The sequence below is a fragment of the Vombatus ursinus genome, unplaced genomic scaffold (genome assembly GCF_900497805.2).
Source record: "Vombatus ursinus unplaced genomic scaffold, bare-nosed wombat genome assembly UNPS02014818.1, whole genome shotgun sequence".
In the NCBI taxonomy this organism is placed as follows: domain Eukaryota; kingdom Metazoa; phylum Chordata; class Mammalia; order Diprotodontia; family Vombatidae; genus Vombatus; species Vombatus ursinus.
In genome coordinates, this window is record NW_020954596.1 from 33,485,790 (window position 1) to 33,508,605 (window position 22,816).

At 38.8% G+C, this 22,816-nt stretch overlaps 1 protein-coding gene across 3 annotated transcripts in view; it reads right to left on the minus strand.

Annotated features, from left to right (window-relative positions):
• The window catches only part of CCDC149 (coiled-coil domain containing 149), a 144,351-nt gene that overhangs the window by 51,802 nt on the left and 69,733 nt on the right, over positions 1 to 22,816 (minus strand). For 2 of the 3 annotated variants that reach the window (XM_027836306.1, XM_027836305.1), the window contains exon 4: positions 11,329 to 11,436. The exons of the other annotated variant lie outside the window; for it this stretch is intronic. In XM_027836306.1, the coding sequence (XP_027692107.1) occupies positions 11,329 to 11,436 (108 nt within the window). The remainder of the gene's footprint in view (positions 1 to 11,328; positions 11,437 to 22,816) is intronic. 3 annotated transcript variants of the gene reach the window in all.

Below are 22,816 nucleotides of genomic sequence, written 5' to 3' on the forward strand. Positions count from 1 at the left end.
TTGCCTCTCTCCATGAGCTGTGTTTTACTGTTTAGTACTGCTGGACTGTGACGCCAACGCACAAACAAGTTTGATCCAAACATAGTAAAAGGCAGTGGAGTTTGGGAAACCCAAAACATTGCAATTTGTTTGCTAAAGGTCAAGGTTCTAAGCTAAAGCCCAGGGGAAGCTAAGAGCTGCTGCCAATTCCATGAAGCTCTAGTGAATACGCTCTGTGAATTCGAACAATTCTTTACGTAAAGTCACTGGGCCATGTTTTATTATAAGCTTACATGTTTGGGATTTTTAAGCATTCCTTTTCCATCTTTTTAAGTCTAGCTTCTTGGGCTTGTTTGTCATTTGGAATTCTTCCACTTCTTGAATTCCCTTTAATTTGCCAGCATATGTGATATTGTGATAAAAGCTTATTTGTTTACTTTAGAAGAAAAAGAAAACTCTGGCTTCTTTTAAAGACAGCTTTTTTTTCCCCCTTCTTCTCAAAGGAACCTAGTTTTAGGGGCTACAAGCTGCTTCCCTTTAAAAGAATCTAGTAGGTTAAATATAGTCAATATTCAACATGAGAACAAGCCTCCCACCAGTCTGAATAGTTAGATAACGTCCAAGCTCCTGACTAGATGATATCCAGTTGAGGTAAGAGCACACTTCTGATTTAGTGGCTTCATCTCTCTCTTTTCTTTTTTTCATTGCATAGATAGAGCATTTGTTAAGTATTTATCACGTGCCAGGCACTATGTTTAACACTGGGGATTCAAATACAAATAAGCAAGACAGTTCCTACCCTCAAGAAGCTTTTTTGCTATTCATTTGTTTCAGAAATGTTCTACTCTTCATCACCCCATTTGGGGTTTTCTTGGCAAAGATACTGGAGTTCTTTGCCATTTCCTTCTCCAGCTCATTTTACAGATGAAGAAACTAAGGCAAACAGGGTTAAGTGATTTGCCCAGGGTCACATAGCTATTAAGTGTCTGAGGCCAGATTTGAACTCAGGAAGTTGAGTGTTCCTGATTCCAGGCCTGGCACTCTATCCACAACTTACATTCTAATTAAAGAGGATAATATCTTCAAGGGGAGGTAGAAAGATAGGGAGGAGGTGGAAACAGCCAGGATGTGACATGGAGGTCTGGTTCCCAGCAAAACAGAAAAATGATAAATGCTGGAGAAGATATGGGAAAATTGGAACACTAATGCATTGTTGGTGGAGTTATGAACTGATCCAACCATTTTGAGAGCAATTTGGAACTATGCCCAAAGGGCTACAAAAATGTGCATACCCTTTGACTCAGCAATACCACTTCTAGGTCTGTATCCTAAAGAGATCATACAAATGGTAAAAGGACCCACATGTACAAAAATATTTATAGTAGCTCTTTTTGTGGTGGCAAAGAATTGGAAATTGAGGGGATATCCATCAGTTGGGGAATGGCTAAACAAGTTGTACAAAAAGTAGTACAAAAGCTCAGCCATCAGAAGGCTTCATCTTTAGGATTGACTTGCAACTATTTGTCCTTTGTTCTCAAAGAAGACCATAAGATTAGGAAGGTGATGCTTGCAAGTGAATTGGATTTAAGTGAGGGAGGACTGTGCAAAGTCACCGGTCTCACTTTCTTCTCTATCTGGATCCAGTGGCACGATATAGATCAGGATGACCGGAGATGGCCTCCTGGCAACTTAATATGTTCAGCCTGAATGATGATTTCTCTAATGTTTGGATTAGTACTAAATAGACTATTAGCTATCTCATCTAATGTTTGCCACTAGTCTGTTGTAGAACATTATCTATAGTAAGAGTATTTCTTGCACACATACTTCGGAAGACTCCTGGTTTTGATGATGTGGGTACTCCATGCCCTTGTAGATAACAACCTTCTGGAGATGAGTATCTTTGAACTTAGCTAACCTGATTCTCAAATGAGAGAAACAAAGTCTGTTACTGAGCCCATACTCAAAAACTTGTTCAATTTGGTAGGGACCCACCAGAGCTTGTCCTCCATTGACATAATCTTCAAAAACCCCTGAATCTCCTCTGTCTCAAAATGAGGGATTAGAGTAAGACTTTAGTGAAAAAGAATAGAGAAACGGTGACTCTCCACATTGGGTGGATCTCACAGACCATCTAGGACAGCCCATATTTAATCAAGGATCCCTTCAACAACATTCATGACATACGAGCAGCTGACATTTGCTTAAAGACCCCAAGAGATAGGGAACCCTTTCAATAGTCCTTTCTGCTTTTGGAAAATCTTAATTGTTGGACAATTTATCCTTATGGTAAGCCTCTCTTTGTATCTTTTCAGATTTCAGCTCTAGTTCTGCCCTCTGAATCTATAGAAGAAATCTAACCCCTCTTCGACAAAGAAGCCCTTCAAATACCTGAAGATAGCTATTCATGTCTCCTGTGAGTATTTTCTTCTCCATGGTTAAACACCACAGTTCCTTCCAATAAGCCTCACAGAGGCAGCTTAGTGAAGGAGATAGAATGCTGGGCTTCAGTCAGAAAAACCTGGGTTCAAATCTCAGCTCTGCCTCTTGCTGCCTTATTACCTTAGACAACCTCTCTGGGCCATGGTTTCCTCACTTATAAAATGAAGCGGTTGGAAGAGATGACCTCTAAGGTCCCTTCCAGCTCTAAATAGATGATGCTATTAATCTGTGACTTTGAGATCCTCCTTTGGATGCTTTCCAGCTTATTCTTATGCCCAGAGCTGAACAGAGTACCCTAGGCAGTGTCTAACCAGGGCAGAGTATAGCAAAACCTTCCCAAATCCCAGACACTCAGATTCTTTTAATTTAGGCTAAGACTGCTTTAGCCACTTAAGGTTTTCAGATGACATGGTTTACTCAAAGTGAACATGCAACTCATTAAAAAACAAAAGATAAAATTTTGGTGAGTGAACATTAGTAATGTCATCATGTTCACCTATTGTATACTTGAGAAGTTTCTTTACATTTATCTCTATTACATTTCACTTTCAATTTGGTCCAATGTTCTAGTTATTACAGTCTTGTGGGGTCCTGACTCTGTCATCAATGCATTAGCTCTCTCTTCTAGTTTCGTATCATCAGCAAAGCCATTATCTTTATCCAAGTCATTGACAAAAATATGGAAAAGTCTAGAGCCAAGGACAGAGCCCTTGGCAATTCACTAAAGACCTCCTTCCAAGCTGACTTCTCTGTGGATCTGGTCACTGAACCAGTTTCTAACAAGAGTGTAATTGTATGCACATAGGGGTACACATACACACACACACACACACACACACATATATACATATATACACATACACACATACTCTATGTCTCTTTGATAGCCTGGTACAATGTACAACGAAGTAAGCTGTATTCACAACCAGAGTACCACTGAACCAGCAATACCTTTGGAAAAACACAGTACTTCTGATTATGTGAAAAGGGAAATTGACAGTCTGGACTTTAAATAATAACACATTACTGTAGTTTCAACTGTGTTTGAAATATGCTTCATTGAACACTTAATTTAGATTCAGACACTTATGTTTGCTTAATGCCAATTAATTATTAAACATGTTTATTGAATTCTGACAGCCATGTAAGGGAGCCATCTTTCACATACTTGTATGGCTGTTAAGCCTCAATAAATATGTTAACAATCATTTGATGTTTAATGTGCACACAATATTGGCTATTAAGTACTGACTACTTAAAATAGTTATTTTAAAAGAGAGGGCCAAGTAAGTCACGGTCACATTATTAGTTGGGTTTGAAACATTAGGGATTGGAAGGCCTCCACAAAACAGGTGAGGCAAAAATCCCATATTGCCAGGGCATGTATGAATGAGAGAGAGAGAGAGAGAGTGTGTGTGTGTGTTTGTGTGTTTTCCAACACTTTCTTTAGCAACTCAGGTTAAACAAAGTAGCAATTGAATGCCTGAATGCCAACCTTTCTCATAATGACAACCTTACTAGTATAGTGCAAACAATAAGGCCTACTTTAAAATGCTTACCAGAAAAAAAACCTTTCTAAGCTAGAATCTAAAATTCACTTCAACAAACTTTTAATAAGTGTTTCCTATATGCAAGCCACTGTGTTACATGGTGGGAAAATGAAGATTAAGTAACACAATTAGTGCTTTTAGGTAGTTTATAATATAGTAGTAGCTAGCGAGCCCAAGACATACATACATAGCCCAAAGAGTCCTCCTTACTCTGAGACTTTCAGTCAGTTACCCCAAGTTATAGGCATTTTATTGGTCAGAATCCTCTCCAAAACAATGATTTAGCCAGTTCAAAGGAGAGCTCAGAGTAGGTGAGAGACTCAAAGAGGGAGGGGTAACATCTACCTACGATGACCAAAGCAGGTTTCGTGAAGAAGGTGGCACAGATGCTGGATCTGAAATAAGGAGAAGAATTTCAACAGATGGAGATAAGTGGGAAAAGTGTTGGAGATACAATGGAGAATATTTGCCAATACCGAGGCAAGAAGACAACTGGATATGTTCAGGGAGCTGGCTAGTAGTCCAGTTAAGCTGGAATAGAGTACCTGAAGGGGAATAGTATGTAAAATCAAGCTGGAAAGGTAGACTGGAGCCAGGCTGTGGAGGGCTTTGAATGCCCCAGTCAGAAATCAGAATAGGTGTAGAGCAGCTGGTAAACAAGTACACAAAAACAAGATCAAGAGAAGTCTGGCTTCATTGTTGGCCAACTCGTAGAGCAAGAGAGCTCCCTATTGTAGGGGGCTGCATGGTGACTACTAGGCTCTGAGAATGCTGGTGTAGGCAGGGGCCTTCATTTCACAAACATGCTAATAATTGATAACAATAAATGTTTCAAATGAATCCTAGATATGAAGATGATGATGATGATGATGATGATAACTAGCCTTTCCATATCACTTTTAGGTTTGAAAAGTGCTTTGTATATGCTATCTTATTTGATTCCCACAGCAACTTTAGGGGTTGGTGCTATTAGGATCCCCATTTTACAGATGAGTAAACTGAGGCTAGGAGAGGCTAAGTTACTCACCCAGGGGTATACAGCTAACAATCTGAAACAAAATTGGAATTCCGGTTTTAAGGATTCCAAGACCAGTGCCTCCAAGCTGCTTGGAGCACTTTTACTATTGCATAAGAACATGGCCTGGAGACAAGGCACTCTGATAATATATTTTGATAAGTTGCTTAATGAAGTGCAAAGCACTTGAATTCTAGTGCTGCCACTGTCAGTGACATAGTGGGTAAGACATTTGACTTCTTTGGGGCCTCGGTTTCCATATCTGTCAACTGGCCTGGCCCCATAGAGCTGCTGTGATGACTGAATTAAATAAAAGATGGGAAAGTACTTCGTATAAAGGTGAAAGTGCTATGCCAATCACTTTTATTGAGGTCTTATTACTATTAACATAACTACTATTAGATCTACCTTATCTATTTCCCAGGGTAACTGTGAGGATTTAATGAGATAATGTGTGTGAAAGTGCTTGGAGAAAGAGAAAACACCATACAAATGTGAAGAATTATCATTAATAACCAGAACTCAGGTATCTATCCCCTCCTCATGCTCCTGCTCCCTGTAGCACCTGTCTGTGGCTGTTAGAGCAGCACACCTGAAGTGTGCCCAGCCTTAGAAAGCATTTATGAAATGTCCATCTGTGTGGGATGCTGGGCTAGGCAAGTTTCACAGTGCCCTACTGTCCACTCTTCTACCTTCCTTTGTTACTCTTCTCTGGATTCTTGACAGTTTCCTTTTAAAAATATGGATACTGACACAACTGATTTAAAGAGGATCACCCTGGGCAGAAGAAAATCTAAATTCCTAGACTCTCATGATATTCCAGTTGGAATTTTAAACAGAATTGTCCACTTAAAATAAAATCAATAGGATTTTAATTTACATCAATGCCACTCTCACCCAGTCTCCCTTAACTTCTCCCCCATGACCCCTTTTTTCTCTTCCCCCGCCCCCCCTTGCTCCAACCAAATGTACTATTTTGTTTTACTGAATTACATTCAAAGAGTAAATGCAGTTCCATATGAGCTCACGTTACTCGCATAACTGTAATTTCTCTATTTCCATACTTTTAAGTGGGCAGTTTGAAGGTTGCTTTATTTTCATATTCTGCATTTTCATTTTTGAGTCAACCCTCCATCAGAAAATGGGATTTTTAAAAAGGGTGAGGCTGGTACCACAATGTTAAAGTCAATATTCACATCTTTTAGCATGAGGTTAACAAACTTGTATAATCATTTATAATCTCTTCTTTTTTTTAAATTTCATCTTGCTTACTAATTTTTTTCTTATACTCTTACTCACGTATTTGAATGGCGGTACTTTTCAATGGAAGATAAACAAGATTCACATTAAAAACATGTAATTTTGTCACTAGGTTACACTGGAAAGAATGCCGAAATGGAATAAGGAGACCTGGGAATCCCAAGTGCATCACCTACTATCTAAACAACCCTAGACAAGTCACTCAGCTTCCCTGGGTCTCATTTTCCTCAACAATAAATGAGAAAATTGGGTTAAAAGGCTTTTGAGGTTCTTTCCAGCTATAGATCTGTCACGCTATAATAAAATATTCAAGAATCATAGTATGCTGTAAGTGATGTTGGAATTGAGGGGACATGTTATACCTTAAATATATCTACTAAGACTGAATTCAAGTTAGTCATGGTACAATAGAACACTCAAAGATATTTAACTAGTCATGGCTGTTGGAGTGGCTAAATATTTCTCAACTAATTCTGCACTGCCTGTGGTTCATAATCACGTGTCCCTAGAGGAAAACAAGTTAGACTATGTAGGATAGAAAAGAAAGGGGAAGGTGGTCTTTTCATTGCCTATTTCAGCACTTTGTAATTAATTTATATGGTACCCTAAAGTGACCTCTATTTTCATCAAAGTGTCTCTTTCAGGCTTCATGCGGGCTAGAAAACCTTAATTTCTTTTACAACTAATAGTGGGACTATTTACAAGGTACTCTCTGAATATAACCCCAGGGCCATTACAAACATTTACAGCTGAGTACTATTTTAACAAACTATATTTTAATTAGTCATTTGTACTCCCATTGGACCCTTGTTATTGGTTCATGGTTTTTAGTTAATTGGTTTACCTTCTAAGTCAATCAGAGAGTCACACGTCAACAAAGTACCACTCTACTATCACTTTACTGCTCCAGCATCCGATAAAATCAGGACACTTAAAGACTGTCAGCTGGTGCAATATAAAACTCATTATTAAATGCAAAACACTATGTTTATGCATTATCACAACAGCTAAATTTAAATTCACAAAAGCTGGCAAAGGAAATCTTGTATGACATTGTCAGAGTCTTAATGCTTACATTTTCTGGCTTTCGCAAGCTCAATATTGCATTATTGGTATTCTGCACCAAAATGCCACAATCTTTAAACTAAAGGAAAAAAAAAAAACAAAAAGAAAAGATACAGAATAAACAACTGTGAGTTGTCTCTATCAGCACATTAGTTGCCTCTCCTGGTATAGCTTATTAAGTGCATATTCTGTAAGGGGGACATTAAATGCATACATGGTTTTGGGAGTCAGGCAGCCAGGCAGAAGAAAAACCATAGTGAAGACAACAGTGTTAAGGGTGATGAAGAAGTTGGTCTATACCTGTCAATGCCCAGTTAGTTCCCAATTTCACTGCTTCCCTTATGCTGGTAACTACAGAGAACAACACTGTGCCTTCAAATTTCACTTATACTTTGGGTCAACAAATTTAAATCAATAAAGAAAAATGAAACCTTTCACATCCTTGGTGGATGACTTGTATAGGTTCAATCCTATTCCAAGATGGATATCTACACTTCAGTGTTCTAGTGCCAGGCAAAAAAAAAAGAAAAGAAAAGAAAAGAAAAGCATAGCCTCATTCATCAGAAAAGCCCAGAGATGTAATGTTCCTGCCTAGTGGTTCTCAAATGAATGTCTATGATTCTCTGCTCCTATAACTCCCCTTGTGCTTCCATCCTTCCTTCTATTTCCCATCCCAATTTTCACTCTAGTGAAGATTAGGAAGTACCAAACTAGTCCTTCTCAGTCTATGGGCATTCTCCCAAATCGTGTCTCCTTCTATACCCCATACTATTATTCACAATGAAACTTGGTGGATTATGAAGTACTAGCAAGTAACTAGATAGGGTGGCTGCCATATACAGTAGTATAATGTACCTATTGTGTATCTATGGATTCCTCTTAGGTTTCTTCTGGAAGTTGGGTCTTTTGGCCTTTCACATAATAGCTCTTTCTTTCTGAACAATGCCCTTGGCAATTCACAGCAAGGTTTCCCAGTGGTGATTTGTGGAGATTACAATCCACATTTGGCTGAGGAGTCAGCCTCCTGTTTCCTCATTAACCTTTGAAGAGCATAACTTTCAAGGAAGAGGATGGTGCCTAACTAGGTTTCTGTTTAAATACCTCATGGCATGCTACAGGGATGAGAAGGGGCCCCTGCATTTGTGCTGACCCCCAAATTCTTCTTGGAAGTTGGTCTGAGTTGATGGCAAATAGTGTTCAGTCATGGGCAGCCCCCTAAGTTCCAAACCCCTATTCTCATGAGAACTGCTTGTAAGTAATCGAGGGGGGCAACAAATCTTTCAAGAGGCTGTTTGGAGATGTTTTATGGCTTGTAGGGTTACAAGGCTCTAGCTGAACAAATGGAAAAATTAGTCTACCCTAAAATATCCAAGGCAAGTAATTTTCCGTCATCTTATTTTTTAAATGTACTTAACATCTAGAATCTGTGCTTCCCAAAATATAGATAAGGGTCGTCAGTTAAAACGGCAATGCCGAGATAAAAATCTGCTGTTTTAACAATCACCCATAAAATAATGCATGAAGTCCTTTGGGTTCCAATTGGAGTGGAGAACTATTTCCGACAACACTTTACTTTAGTATCTTTGAGTTTAACTAGCTTGAACCATTCTGTGAGTGGGCTCTTTTACCCTTTGATCTCTCTGGTTCATCTCTGTTCAGTCTGGAGAAACTTCTCAAGGTCCCCAGACTAGCCTCTTCATCTAATTGGGCTGACCAAACCCTTGGAATTATGGAATTATACATGTCCACACACTATAAAGAACTGACTGATTTCATCTTCCCCCCACAAAAGACTTTTCTACTGCTACCCACCCTAAGGGAGAACAGGCAAGTTAAATGAAACAAACAAGTACTGTTTAAACACCCAGTAATGGCTGATACCTTGGCTTGTAACCTTAAGGGTTATTTAGCCCTTTACTGCTGCTCTAGCTAGACTACCTATCAATCCTGGGCTTCTGAATTCTGAGGGAATGCTGCTGTCCATTACCAAGTGACTAATCTGGCCTTATGTGTGGTTTAAAACTGAGGACTCAAGGGGAGCCTGTGACTCTCACATCACATGAAACTTAAAATAAAAACCAGACCTATAATTTTAGATGCAAATGAGAATCAAAAGAATCCTGGGGTCTAATTGTGTTTAGTTTGGGGGAAGAGGAGGCACAAATGGTACATGGGGTCTGCTAAAGATTATAACATTCTCACTGTACCTTTTGGCAGGTTAATTGCTTCTCAACCCATGAATATGAGTCATGAAATTCCTACCCTGAGGTAAAAAATTTGATAAATGTAGCCAGTGAATGAAAGGAAGATCCGAAGGGCAAGCAATGTGAAAGAAGGTCCTACCTTTTACCCTCGCCCAACAAATCCAACATCACCCCCAAATTCCTTAAATATGCCCACATATGTGAGCTGATATCCATACAGACCAAATGTGGGAAGGAATAAAAAAAAAGGGGGGAGGGAGAAGAGGAACGGTGAGGCAGAAAATAATACACATAAAAATATTGATTGAGAAAACTAAAAGAGAAAATAAAATATAAAAGAAATACTGGCGAATGATGGCAAAGGAGAAGAAATCATGACATTAAAATATGTTCAGTTAGTACTTTGTCCGGTGCTGTTTTTGTTTTGTCCTTTACAAATTTTCAAATCTCTGGAAGGCTTTATTTTGTTATTAAGAATGACTTGCTCTTATTATCAAGCAAATACCTACATTATTACAGAAGTAAATGATTTTTAAAAATGTATACATCTAATATTCCAGGAGCAGTATGCCCAGCTTTTTATCTATTATTACATGTATATGTATTTTAATAAGGAGGTTTGTTTTTGGTTTTGTTTTGTTTAAACATGAATGCCAAATTTCCGTGTGTGTGTGTGTGTGTGTGTGTGTGTGATTTTTTTTTCTCTCTTCTCTCTTCCCTGAGTTATAGCATAATCTTGGGTTCTCATTTTATAGCTAAGCTACAAAGTCATGTTTGATAGTGGGGCTAGGCAAAGACATGGTAAGAGAAAACTGAAAGGGTTAACATGAAAAAGATTTCCCAATAGAATGTCCTTTCCTAAATCTAGCCTCTTAAGCTAGGATATCCTGACAGTTTAAAGAATGCCAATCTATAGCCTGGGCCACATTCTCCTCAGGTCATATATGCATACAACTTCCCCCAAATTAAGCCTCTAAGCATTATTTATTAAGGAATTTGTTGTGTATAGGTGAGATCTCACCAAAAACCTATCTGAAGATAGTTTTTTTAAAACAAGCATCAAAGCTTTAACCTGATGCAAAGGGCTAGAAATTGAAGCTATCCTGGCAAAGAGGGCTATTATTTGGGGGGCCCGTTAGAATTCAATAGCTTCCACACACACACACATACACACACACACATAGACACACACACCCACACACACACAACCTTTCTCAATTGTACTTTTATGCACAGCTTTAGCTAGGACTATGAGTGCACAATTTAGTTTGGAGTTTACGAGTTCATATTTTATAATTAACGTTGCCAACAGGGGAGTTTGATTAATGCCGAGCAGTGGATTTTGAGCAATGCTCCATACAAATTGCCAAATTTAGCAATAAAATAAATTGGTTATGTGAACATAATTAGTAGGATGACTGCTTAAAATTCTAAGCTGAATGTGAATAATTCCGAATCATCTGAGCCACAAATCCATTATTTGTAAAGGGGGAGGGGGACAGAGAGCGAGAGACCGACCAAGTACGGCATTTGTGTTCTATTTCCCCCTCGACCACAATGCTGTTCTTTCACCACCAAGTTGAATATCATGAAACTTCTGAACTGGGCTATGACGATATTTTCAAGTAACACAGAAGGCACACAGAAAAAAAAAAAAGGAGAATGTAATAAAGATAAGAAATGCTAAACTGTGAATTTTCATTGCAAATGTAAAATCTATAAACAAATTCCCAACAAACACAGCGTTCCATTTTTCAGATGTGCTGAACATAAAACTCCAGCCCACAATCACAAGGGGATGCTCTTACAGTACCTTATTGTCCCCCTGTATTTCTCCAAGTCTCTGCTGAAGTTCTTTAATTTCTTCTCCCAGATGTTTATTTCGGTCCCGAGAATCACTCAATAGTTGTGCAAGATTAGCCTGGAAGTATCAGCGCATTATGAAACACAATTGAAAATAAAGGAGTGCATAAGCTCAAGGATTTATTATTTTTATGGATGCGGGCATTGAAAAACAGCAGAACCATATAAACACCATTAAAATAAACACACACAGGAGGACCCTGAGGTACAGCAGCTGGGGAAAAAAACACCACCAGCGTTGCAGACAGGAAAGCAACATAGAGCTGCACAGCATTTTTTTTAACCAATGAATAATATGGAATAAATGGGAAAAGTATATCCATTTAATAAAAGGATTCACTATTATAGGATCTTAGAAGTTGAATGAGAAAGGGTAAATTTAGTACTGTATTTAGGCCAGGGTGTTTGGAATCCAATATTATTTTAGATATTATTTATTATTATTGAAAACAACAGGTAATTCTAGTATTATTTCAACATGCATCTTGACACAGATCTCTTTTTTCAGTACTGCAGCTCATGAAACTTTGTGCACAGTTCTAGTGGCGAGTATTGGAATTACAAGCATGATAGAATGAAAGTCCTTCCAGGAGCTGACATGTATGTCACAGCTCTTATCAGCTCATTCCGTGGTTGGTCTCCTTGCCACCTCTTTTCCTTACTCTCACTACCTCTTTACCCTGTCGCTAGAATAATCTTTCTCAAACACTGGCTTCGTTATACCACTCCTGCCTCAAGATCCTACAATGACTCCCTATTGTTAGTAGATCAAATCTAAATGGTTCAGGCTAGCATTCAAGGCCCCAGGAATCTGTGCTTGTCACTGTGTTGCTGAATGCTTTTAGCAATGATTTGGATAATGGCTATTTTTACCAATATAACTGGATCATTACTCCTACTCTTTCTCAAGGCTAGATGCTCTTTTCATAATACTGCCACATACTTATAGCTTGATAGTCCCCCTAGGATTACTAGATAATAGATTTAGAGCTAGCAGGACCTTACACATCCAGGAGTTCTTCATTTGGGGGTCCACAGACCCATGAGGTCTGTGAATAGATTTCAGGGGGTCCATGAGCTTGGATAAGAAATAAATACATTTTTATTCTTACTAATCTCTAACTGAAATTTAGCATTTCCTTCAATTTTTTTAAAAGCATTATTCAGAAAAGGGGTCCATTACACACACACACACACACACACACACACACACACACACACACACGATAGTGAGAGGCGGAGTCAGAACGTAAACCCAGGTTTTCTCACCTCTTTCCATTCTATCTCCTTTATTGTGTTTGTTCATTCTGCCAGCCCTAATTAGAATTTCCACCTCCTCTCTACCAACCAATACTCACTACTCCTTTCGAGACCCAGCTCAAGGTTCTTTTCTGAGAAACCTTCTCTTGCTGCTTTATGCACTATACAATTTTGCATTTTAATGATTATAACTTGTCTCTAGTCTTTAATCATTTCTTGTGTTTCTCTGCTCTCCCTAAGAAGACTATCAGTTACTTGAGAATAGAAACCGCAGCATCCTTCCTTAGCATCCCTTCACAACATCTAGTCCTGTGCTGTGAATTACAGTGAGCACATAAGAAAGCAAGTGAATGAATGGATGATTAGATAGGCCAGAGTACCTAAAACGGAACCAGTCGGCCTGGGTTCCACTCTTAAGAAGCTCCATTTCAAAAGCTTTCCCCTGACAAATACTCATGCCAGACACTAAGAATACCACCCTTCTGAGGAGAGAACAAAGGCAACAGGCCAAGATTGAAACTAATGGTCACAGGTCTCAGGAGGGACCTGGAATAGTAAGTGCCGACATTTAAAGTCTGAATACAGAGGGATAATAATGCCTGTGTCCTACCTATTTGTGAAGATTACTTGCTCAATGAACAGAGCACTATTGAGTTCTTCGGAATACAAAGTATTTTTAAAGGGCAGACAGAAATTGCCATCCACTTTTTATGTATAATATTTTCAATTAACTATTATTAAATAGGATCTCATTTTTCAGTCCCATTTTAGCAGAGGGTTATGATACTAATAACTGGACTCAAATCATTTTGGTGAGTCTCATGAGGTAAAGAAAAAAAATGGTGGGGGCATGAGAAGGATTAACCCTCATTTTGCAGGTAGAAAAATAAGGAACAGAAGAGACAAGCCAACCAATTGACTATTTCAAAAGTTGCTTCCGGTGCTATGTACTTTGCCTGAAAGACAATTGAGCTAATTATTCTGAACACAAATTTGACAGTGACTATTGAGTTTGGTACCTTGAAGACTCCTACAGTCAGTCCCTTTAGTATAAGGCTGAACACCTTTGAGGTCTGGCCATCTTCTCTTTCCATGTTTCAAACTTCAAAGGAGAAAAAAAACAAAGCTACAATAACAGCCTCTAATCCCATATGCTACCTCTTCCTCCAAGGCTTACCTGGACTCCCAATGACCTTGACTCAGCATTCAGGGGTCTGAATTACCTCTCTCCTAGTCTACTATAATAGGTTTCTAATTGATGCTCTTGTCTCTAATGTCTCCTTACTCCAATCCATACTTCATATAGCTGCCAAAATCATCTTTCTTTTTTTTAATTAAACAATTTACTTATTAATTTTTAGTTTTCAACATTCACTTCCATAAGATTTTGATTTCAAATTTTCTCTCCCTCTCTCTCTTCCCCCCTCTCCAAGATGGCGTGCAATCTGATATAGGCTCTATTTATACATTTATATTAAGCATACAAAATCATCTTTCTAAAGCAGTTTTGAATATATCATTCCTCTACTCAAAAATCTCCAGTGGCTACCCATTGTTAATAGGATAAAATATAAACTGTTCAACCTGGAATTTAGGGTCTTCCACAAGCAGGCTTCCAACTTCCCTTTCCAGTCTTATCTAATATTATTCCCACTTATGGACTTTATATTCTGGTTAATCTGGTCTACTCACTGTCCCTGCTTATTTGCATAGGCCACTTTTTTACCTGGCATGCCTGTTGCCATCCTTCTCTTCCTTTAAGTACCACCTCCTCTATGAAGCCTCCTTCTACCCCACAGTCTAGAAGTAATTTCTCCCTTCTGAAATTGGCCTAGAATACTTCATCTGGGCCCCTCTTTTTTGACTGACCTATTCTCAATCTTGTGTTATACTGATTCATTTTCATGTCAAAATCCTCTCCCTCTCTCCATTAGAGTGCAAGCTCCTTGAGGACAAGGTCTTAGTTATGTATTTAATCTCTAGCACCAATTATGTTTCCTATATAGAAATTTTGTTGAAATCTTGTCACCCCCTTGCCAATCTGCCCACCCCAAACTCCATGGAAGTGCTCTTAAAAAGAGTCAGAAAATAGAGGAGGCATCTGAAATGAGGTTAGGAGATTACTTATCTAAGGTTTTACTTTAGCCTCATTCCTCCTCTCCCTCCCAGCCCTTAGCTCCCTTGAGCACAATTATCAAGAGTCCAGTGTATATGCCTTTCCCCCCAAAGAACTCCCAAACATTTTCTTGACATTATCTCACTGATCCTCATACTATTCCTGTGAGGCAAAGAAGCAGCAAGCATAATCCCTACTTAACAGATGGAGAAACAGGCAAAGAGATGAAGTGATTTACCCAGAGGTGAGACTAGGAACAGAGGCACAATCTGTGACGGCTGGGCTCTTGCCTGGGCTAGGAACATGCTGCAGCAGCCCCTGAGCGAAAGGGATTTGCCACCTGCAACAAAGCCTAGACAATCTCATCATCACCATCTTGAGGAGATGCTGCAAAATTCACCTTCTTTGCCAGAGCCTTCCCCTAAATCCTAGCAGGATGCTTTCATGTTAGACCTTCCCAGCCTTTTTTATCTTCTAATCAGGGATGGCCAGAGCATTGAGGAGACGGAGCAGAATCTCTCATTTTCCCTCACCAAGGTAATTGGAAATAACTTAATTAGACTGTCTGGGTATTTAGATACAACAGTGATAAAGGCATCAAGAGATGACTCTAGTGATATATGAAACACAAGTCAAAGTTGGTAGAGAGGTACAGACCCAGTAATGTAATTGTTGACTATTATCTACTCTGCGTGCTTGTTGAAAAGGAATCCATTAAAATAGAGTCTGATGACTTCACATAAACTGCAAAAACAATGGTCAATTAAAATCACACAGCAATCTGTTCAAGAATAAGCCTATCTCAGCTCTAAAACTACCCCGTGGTGAGGGTGGGGATTGGAGGGAGAACTTTCAAGTAGATAAACTTGTGATTTTCTAGAAATGTGAAGCAGTGAGTGGAAAAAGCACAGGATTTGGAGTTAGGAAACTGGGGTTTAAATCCCCGATCTACCACTTCTTCCTTCCTTACCCTGCCAGTCTCTCTCTGAGCCTCAGTCTTTTCATCCATAAAATGAGGTGATTGTCTTAGATGACCTTTAAGGTCCCTTCTAGATCTAAGTATGATTCTGTAAGCCTGCTAACAATTGACAAGGTCGGTTGCTTGTCAAAATAACTCCCTTCCTTTCCACTCCTTCCACCTCCTTGACTCTAAAGCAACAACTAGGAACCGGAAAATAAGTATTCTGATGTGGTGCTTAATTCCTTGACATACACCTTAGGGGGGAAAAAAAGTAGCACATTTCAAAGTGCTCAGAATAGAGGAGAAAAGTTCACACAATTCTTTTGACCAAAAATAACAACCATGACTCACACACATCCACTATAATAATCTATCACGCTCACTCGCAGTGCCTGCTTATAATTTATCAGCTATGCAGAGCACTTTGTCTCCGTGTTATTGAGAAGGTCTCTGTGACCATCAGTCCAAAATAGCAGCGTTCTGTAAAAGAAATGTCAGGAAATAACGGGCAGACTGGCTACCGCTGGGAAGGATTTCATGGGGAAAGGAGACAAAACCAAGAGATTAATTCCTCTAAATCTCTGGGGGAGTGGGTAGCACAAACATCATATCAGGAAAAGGTGGGGGTTTTTAAAAAAGCCTATTTAAAATATTCACATCCAGGATCCACATTAAAATTTGACATTTTAGCCCCAATAGTAGTAGAATATTGACAGACAAAAAGAAAAAAAGGAAACTCTCATAACAAGTTTTTTTTTTCTTTTAAAACTAGAGTCAGATAGGAGATAGAGGAAATGAATAATAATAACAGCTAACATTTACATAGCACTTACTATGTGCTAAGTGCTTTACAACTATTATTTCCTTTGATTATCCAAATGACCTGGGGAAGTAGGTGCTATTACCATCTGCATTTTAGAGATGAGGAAACTGAGACAGACAGGGTTAAGTGACTTGCCCAGGGTCACAAAGCTAGTATGTGTCTGAGGCCAAATTTGAACTCAGGTCTTCCTGATTCCAGGACTCCAGGAAGAAAGCCTTGTTGAAAATATGGCCTGGGGACCCTCACAGTAGAGGGAAAAAAATCTTTTGATATGGTAGAAAGAACTCTGGAACTGCAGCCAGAAAAAGAACTTAGGTTCTGATACTTCTTGCTGTGTGATCACAGATAAATGACACAGCCTCTCTTAGTATCAGTTTCCTTATCGATAAAATGGGCAAAATAATTTTGTAGTCCTTGCTTCTAAATAAGGTTGCTGATGAAGAGCAAATGAGATCTTACATATATTCATATATATATATAAATATATCTGTAGAAATCTTAAAATCTGTATGACTATATCTATAAAAATCTTAAAATCTAGATAATGCATATATATCTGTAAAATCTTAAAATACTACATAAACATCATCTATTTTTCTGATCTTCCTCCACAAGGAGGGGACTCATCAGACACCTGCCACTTTTTGTCACTCGGCTATAATTACAAGATCTCCCTCTCTCAAACCAGTCCACAGAGTGGAAACTGTTTTGCTCATGGGAATTTTCTCCCTCCAAGAACTGGGACTGTGAGTTCTGGCAGTGGTTGAGAAGGTATCACCAGGGCATGGAAAGAATAGTTCAGATCACTCCACCATATTCTCCCAGAAGCTGCCAATAAGGAAGCTAATGAGTCACTCACAGTGGATGGCAGGTGTCCTACCTCAGCCTTAACACCTTTCAAAATTCCACTGGATCTATGCTCCAGAACTGTGTTTCCTAATATCCTGTTACAGACTTTCTGAAATTAATTTTAAAACAATTTTCATGAAAGGTGCTACCAAAACAACAACAAAGTGAACCTCAAACAAATGAAACTTGCTCACTGAACATTTCCTAAACACTACAGGAGCTTTACAAATGATACATTGTGAAGGATGATAACATCATCATTCTGTACTATTGCTTTAAGTTATGCAGATATCAATATCACTTCAGTATTCTGGACACCTTTTTATAATGAAAACCAGTCCCCATCCAAATTTCGAGTTGAAAAAAATACACCAAAAAATATCATTTCTCTCCCTGACATAAAAAATGAAAATGTATTGTATGTATATTTATATGGGGGTAAGGGAGGGAAGATTGATGAGAAGAGGCACAGAAAGATAAGAAGAGCCAGAACTAGGGTGAGGTAACCAGAGTTTTGCCCTAGAGTGCTGAAATTTAGAAAGGGCCTGCAACATTCACACTGTTTCAGCAGATATAAACAACAGGTCTTAGAAGTTAGTAGGCATGCATAATAAACTAAAATAACAAGTTATTCCTCCTCTATGCTCTCCAACCCTTCAAAACCCTGTTCTGCTCTGGAAATAAGAATGATAAAAAGAAATTTGACAATAATTTAGTGGAACTCATGTAGGCAACTTGGACCGAGAGTAAAATGACTAACTGTTCTCATCTCAGTCATTAAACAATTTTCAGTTGATAATGATTTCTAGTCTCCACTGACCTAAGCAGAATTCAAACCAATGACCAGGAGGTAAAAGGTTCAGCATTTCAGGAACAATCCCTAAAATCTTCCAGAATCCTTATGCTTCATTGCTTTTTATATCATTTCAGAAATTTAGCCATGAAAAAAAGTGATTCTGCTTCTCGTGGCTGTTAGATATATTTATGGCTACCAACATAGCCCATATAGTCAACCCCTCAATTTGAAGGCAGGTAAATCGGGATAGGACTCATAGGCGAAAGAGACAAATTCTCAAGGGAGCTAGATTACTCGTGAATAAGAGGTAATCAAGGTAGAAAGCCCATTAACAATTCTAAAAGCCAAATGTAGAAAATAGTGCTGAACTGCAAGTTTATAAAAAAAAAAGTTATTCTGGGCTCTTTAGATCCACACCTTCAATCAAGAAAAGAGCTAGATTAAGCAAGAATGAGGTGGGGGGGAGGGAATGTTTGATGAAACATCAAGTACACTTGATGGAGAGGTGTGATTGATAGCAAATTTAATTGCAATTTCTCCTCCACTGCTTTTTTGTATGAAAGTGGCAGTGCCTGTGCTAATAGTAATATAGAAAAATTTGCTTTGCTTAGCAAAGACCCCCTATTCCCAGGAACTGCCAACAGATGACCTCTGCTACTGGGGCAGGCTCAGTTCTTTATTTTTAACATTGAAGGTTATTTATTTATTGTTGCATGTGCACCAGAAGCTTACCCTACCATGCCCACAGATACAGGCATGCAAATTAATGGGCGGAGTGTTTGCTCCATTTGAATGGTGGCTTAATAAGATGCTACTTGAAAATCCTCTTCTTTACAGGTAACACAGCTACACCACACAGTGACATTCATTGCTGTTATTTGTCCTTTGCTCTCAAAGAAGACCATGATACCAGAAAGGTGATGCCATGACTTGCAGGTGAACTGGATTTAAGTGAGGGAGAGCTGTGCAAAGTCACCAGCCTCATTTTGTCCCCCGGAGTCATCTGGGTCCAGTGGCAAGATATAGATTAGGACAACTGGAGATGGCCCTGGATGCAGTGGGAGACCATGGCCTTTTTAAGGTAAGGTCTTTCCCAGGCCTCAGTTTGACTGAGGCAACACCCATTTAGTGATTGAGGCTAGGTAAGAAATGAGGCAAAGAATGGCCTCCTATTACTTCTGGGGTTAGTGTGTCATCCTCATAATGGAGTATAAGTTCTTTCAGGGCAGGGATCACGTTTTATCTAAACTTTGTATACCTCGCATATATTTGGCACTTAACAAATGAGTGCTATTATGTATGAAGCATCTGAAGTAAGCTGGTTAGAGCAGGTCCTTTCATCCAGAAGGGGAAAGAAGATGCTCAGAATCAGCAAGAGTGAGTTAAGAACATCTCTGAGTATAGTCTCTGACTCCATGGGAATTATACCAACCCCTATGTTTAGTCTTATCAGACCTACCCATAATTGGTATATTCAAAGTTACTTGGGACTCACTGAAACTTGGGAATTATACAAGAATGAATCATTTGCAAGAGGCTCCAGCTCCGTTTATGCCTCAGTTTGGTAATAAAACCATATAACCCCTAACAGATGTGGACCTCTCAGAACTAGTCTATTACCTGAAAAGGGCCAGGTGCTTGTGTTGAACTTCTTCAAACCAGGCCAAAGTAGGGACCCATGAGAGTAATGAGATGGAGCATATGTCTTATGTTCTTTGTGTATGAATGAGCACTCAAACTGACGTCTAAGATCACTAATGTAGATATGTCCTTTAACAATATATAATGTATAATAATCCATCAATGAAAGCTCATCTATTGTAACTCTTGTCCAGGTCTTCCCATCAGTTTGCCTCAAATAATCCAATCAATGTGCCTGGAACCTTCTTTATTTTCTCCTGAAATTAGAAGAGTAACAATGGAATAGCCATCAGTTGGATGTCCTTTGCTCTTACCACATGCCCAATTGGTTTCCATATTATCAATAATCCTTATAGTTACATCAACTCAGAGTGAAGTGTTATATCTGTTCCTTGAAATCCTGGACCTGATTAGAATTGCCTCTCAGCTAAAAAAGTAAAAGGAATATTTTCCCATGGCTTGACTGCTTTAATCTAAAAATGGAGTGGGGGGAGGGGAGAGGGAAGATCTTAAAGGACTGTATGGCTTATTCATGCCAAAGGGCCTCATTCTGATCTCACAAGAACATTAATGGAAGATGATTTAAATTCCCTTTTGTCTCTTTTGGGGAAACTGCTTCTTTAGAAGAAAGAACTTTGTTCCTTCTAAGAGTCTTTTTTGGATCATCTGGTGGCATCTCACTACAGGTACAAAAGAGTTCCATATCTAATCTCTGCAAACAGTTCCATGTGGAGTATGTGTCAAGGGGAAATTTTTGTGTCAATATCCCTTGAGAAGCTATTAGGGAAATTACTGTTGCCCTGATTTCTTCACAGGTCCTATAATGAATGATTAACCACTGAAAATTGAAATGTTTTAAAAGCATTCTAATTTACCCCATCCCCCAAAACCCAGTCAACACTAATAATGGAACTAAAAAGAAGAAAAAAAAAAATCTTTGGTGTGTTCTCAAAGGAAGGTGGGAAAAACAATGCATAGCATTTGATACTTTGAACTTATGTGTGTGTGTGTGTGTGTGTGCATACGCATGTGTATGTGTGTATTGTAGTTATTCATCTATGTCCATGTTATTTTCTCCCAGTGCAGTGTAAGTTCCCCCAGGGGTTATTTTCTTCTTTGTCTTTGCATTTCCAGTTCCTAGAACAATGCCTGGCACACAGTAGGCATTTAATAAACACTTGTTGAATGGAATTGAATTACACGCAATATAGTATACTGTAGCAGGAAGACTAGCAAAGTAGGAGTCAGGAGATCTGGGTTCTAGTCTAAGCTCTGCCATTAACTTGCTGAGTGACCAAGGGTAAGTCCCTTAACTTCTCTGGACCTGAACAGTAGAATCTGTCAAATGGAGATGATAACGATACTTACAAGGTTGTTTTCATATGATATATATGGAGGCTCTTTGAGAAGTATGAAACTCAGGTGTAAGGGGGGAATTTTATTATCATGCTTAAGAAGATCCTCTGTAATATGAAACTGAATTGGAAAAATCTACAGGAGCCAGGAAGGACTTCTCTTATAACATGAATTGCACAGGATCGTGTACCATCTTTTATTCTGAAACATACAGAGGAGGCTAATTTGCAGACAAAAAGGTCAATGAGTTATTCCATTTGGCATCTTCTCCTTTCCTAGCCCCAACATCTTGGGATTCTATATATACATAACTATTAGCTACGCAGGTGCGTACCTCAAGTTGCCAAGCTGAGTTCCTATTGTCACGTCTCCTATTTGTACAGTATGTGCACATGTGTTCTGTAGCTGGAGGGATAAATGCTCTACTTGATGTTTTGCCTTTGGGATAAACATGTAATACAATTCATGAGACTTGAGGTCAAGGGGCATATTTCTACCCTTGTCTGGTTGATGGAAAAGTTTAGTGAATAATTTTGTCTCTTCCCTTTCCACCTCCAGTCCCCTGCTGTACCTCCCACTCAAAACAGAAATAAATAAATAAAAGGTGCCTTCTTTGAGCAAAATGAAGAGTTTCACTACAGCAGACAACTAGAAATTTAGTTCTATATCAGTATCTTTCCCCATACTGTTTCATATATTATAGTAGCTCAGGTAAAAAGATCTTTGGTATAGCAACAGAGAAAAAAAATCACCTAACCTTCTAAAAAGGGATTAGAATGTAGATTATTTCTCTTCCCCAAACACTGTGGTTACTTTTCCAACTGCTTGTCAGGCAGAGGCCTTCCAGAGACCATGTTTAGTCCAGCACTTTGACTGGATAATTGTGGAGCATCAGGGTCAATTAGTAACCACCACCACAAAAAAAAACACCCAAACGTTACAAGGAGAGGAACTAAACACCAACTTCACAGCCATACGGGCAGGAGATCACACAGCCATTCCATGCTTCTAGGGCCATAAAGATGCATTGGAAAAATCTGAGTGAAATTCACCAGATTCTCTTCGGTTAATGCAAATTTTTTATTATAAAGTCATGGAATGCAAACCCGCCCAAAACTGTAAAACTGCTTCATGAATACTAACGAATTGTAAATGCACTAAATCAGAGGAAAGACTACTATTGAGAGTCACAGAAAACAACCCTAGCAATTCGAGATTAAGGATTCTAATGTTAAACAATTCATTCTCATCCACCCAGATAATTTTGCAGGGAAGTTCTAGCTAATGCCATGGCAAATCCTCTTGCACCTCAGACCAAATTATGAATGACATAAAACAATCACAAAAGAAAAGTGCTTTTGGGAGTGGGGTGGAGATAGCATATATGAGAGGGAATCATGAGGCCTGATCTGCAGTTCAGGGAAATAAAAATATCTTTTTATTTGGCCATCCTGTCTATTCTATCTAAGAGTATAAGCCTCTAGTGGGCAGAACACATCTTTCAGTTTGCACAAAGTACTGAGGGCAGCAATTAACAAAAGATTAATTAATGTGTTTTTTGTTGGGGCATTTTTCAGTCATGTCTTCGTAACCCCATTTAAGATTTTCTTGGCAAAGAAACTGGAGTGATTTGCCA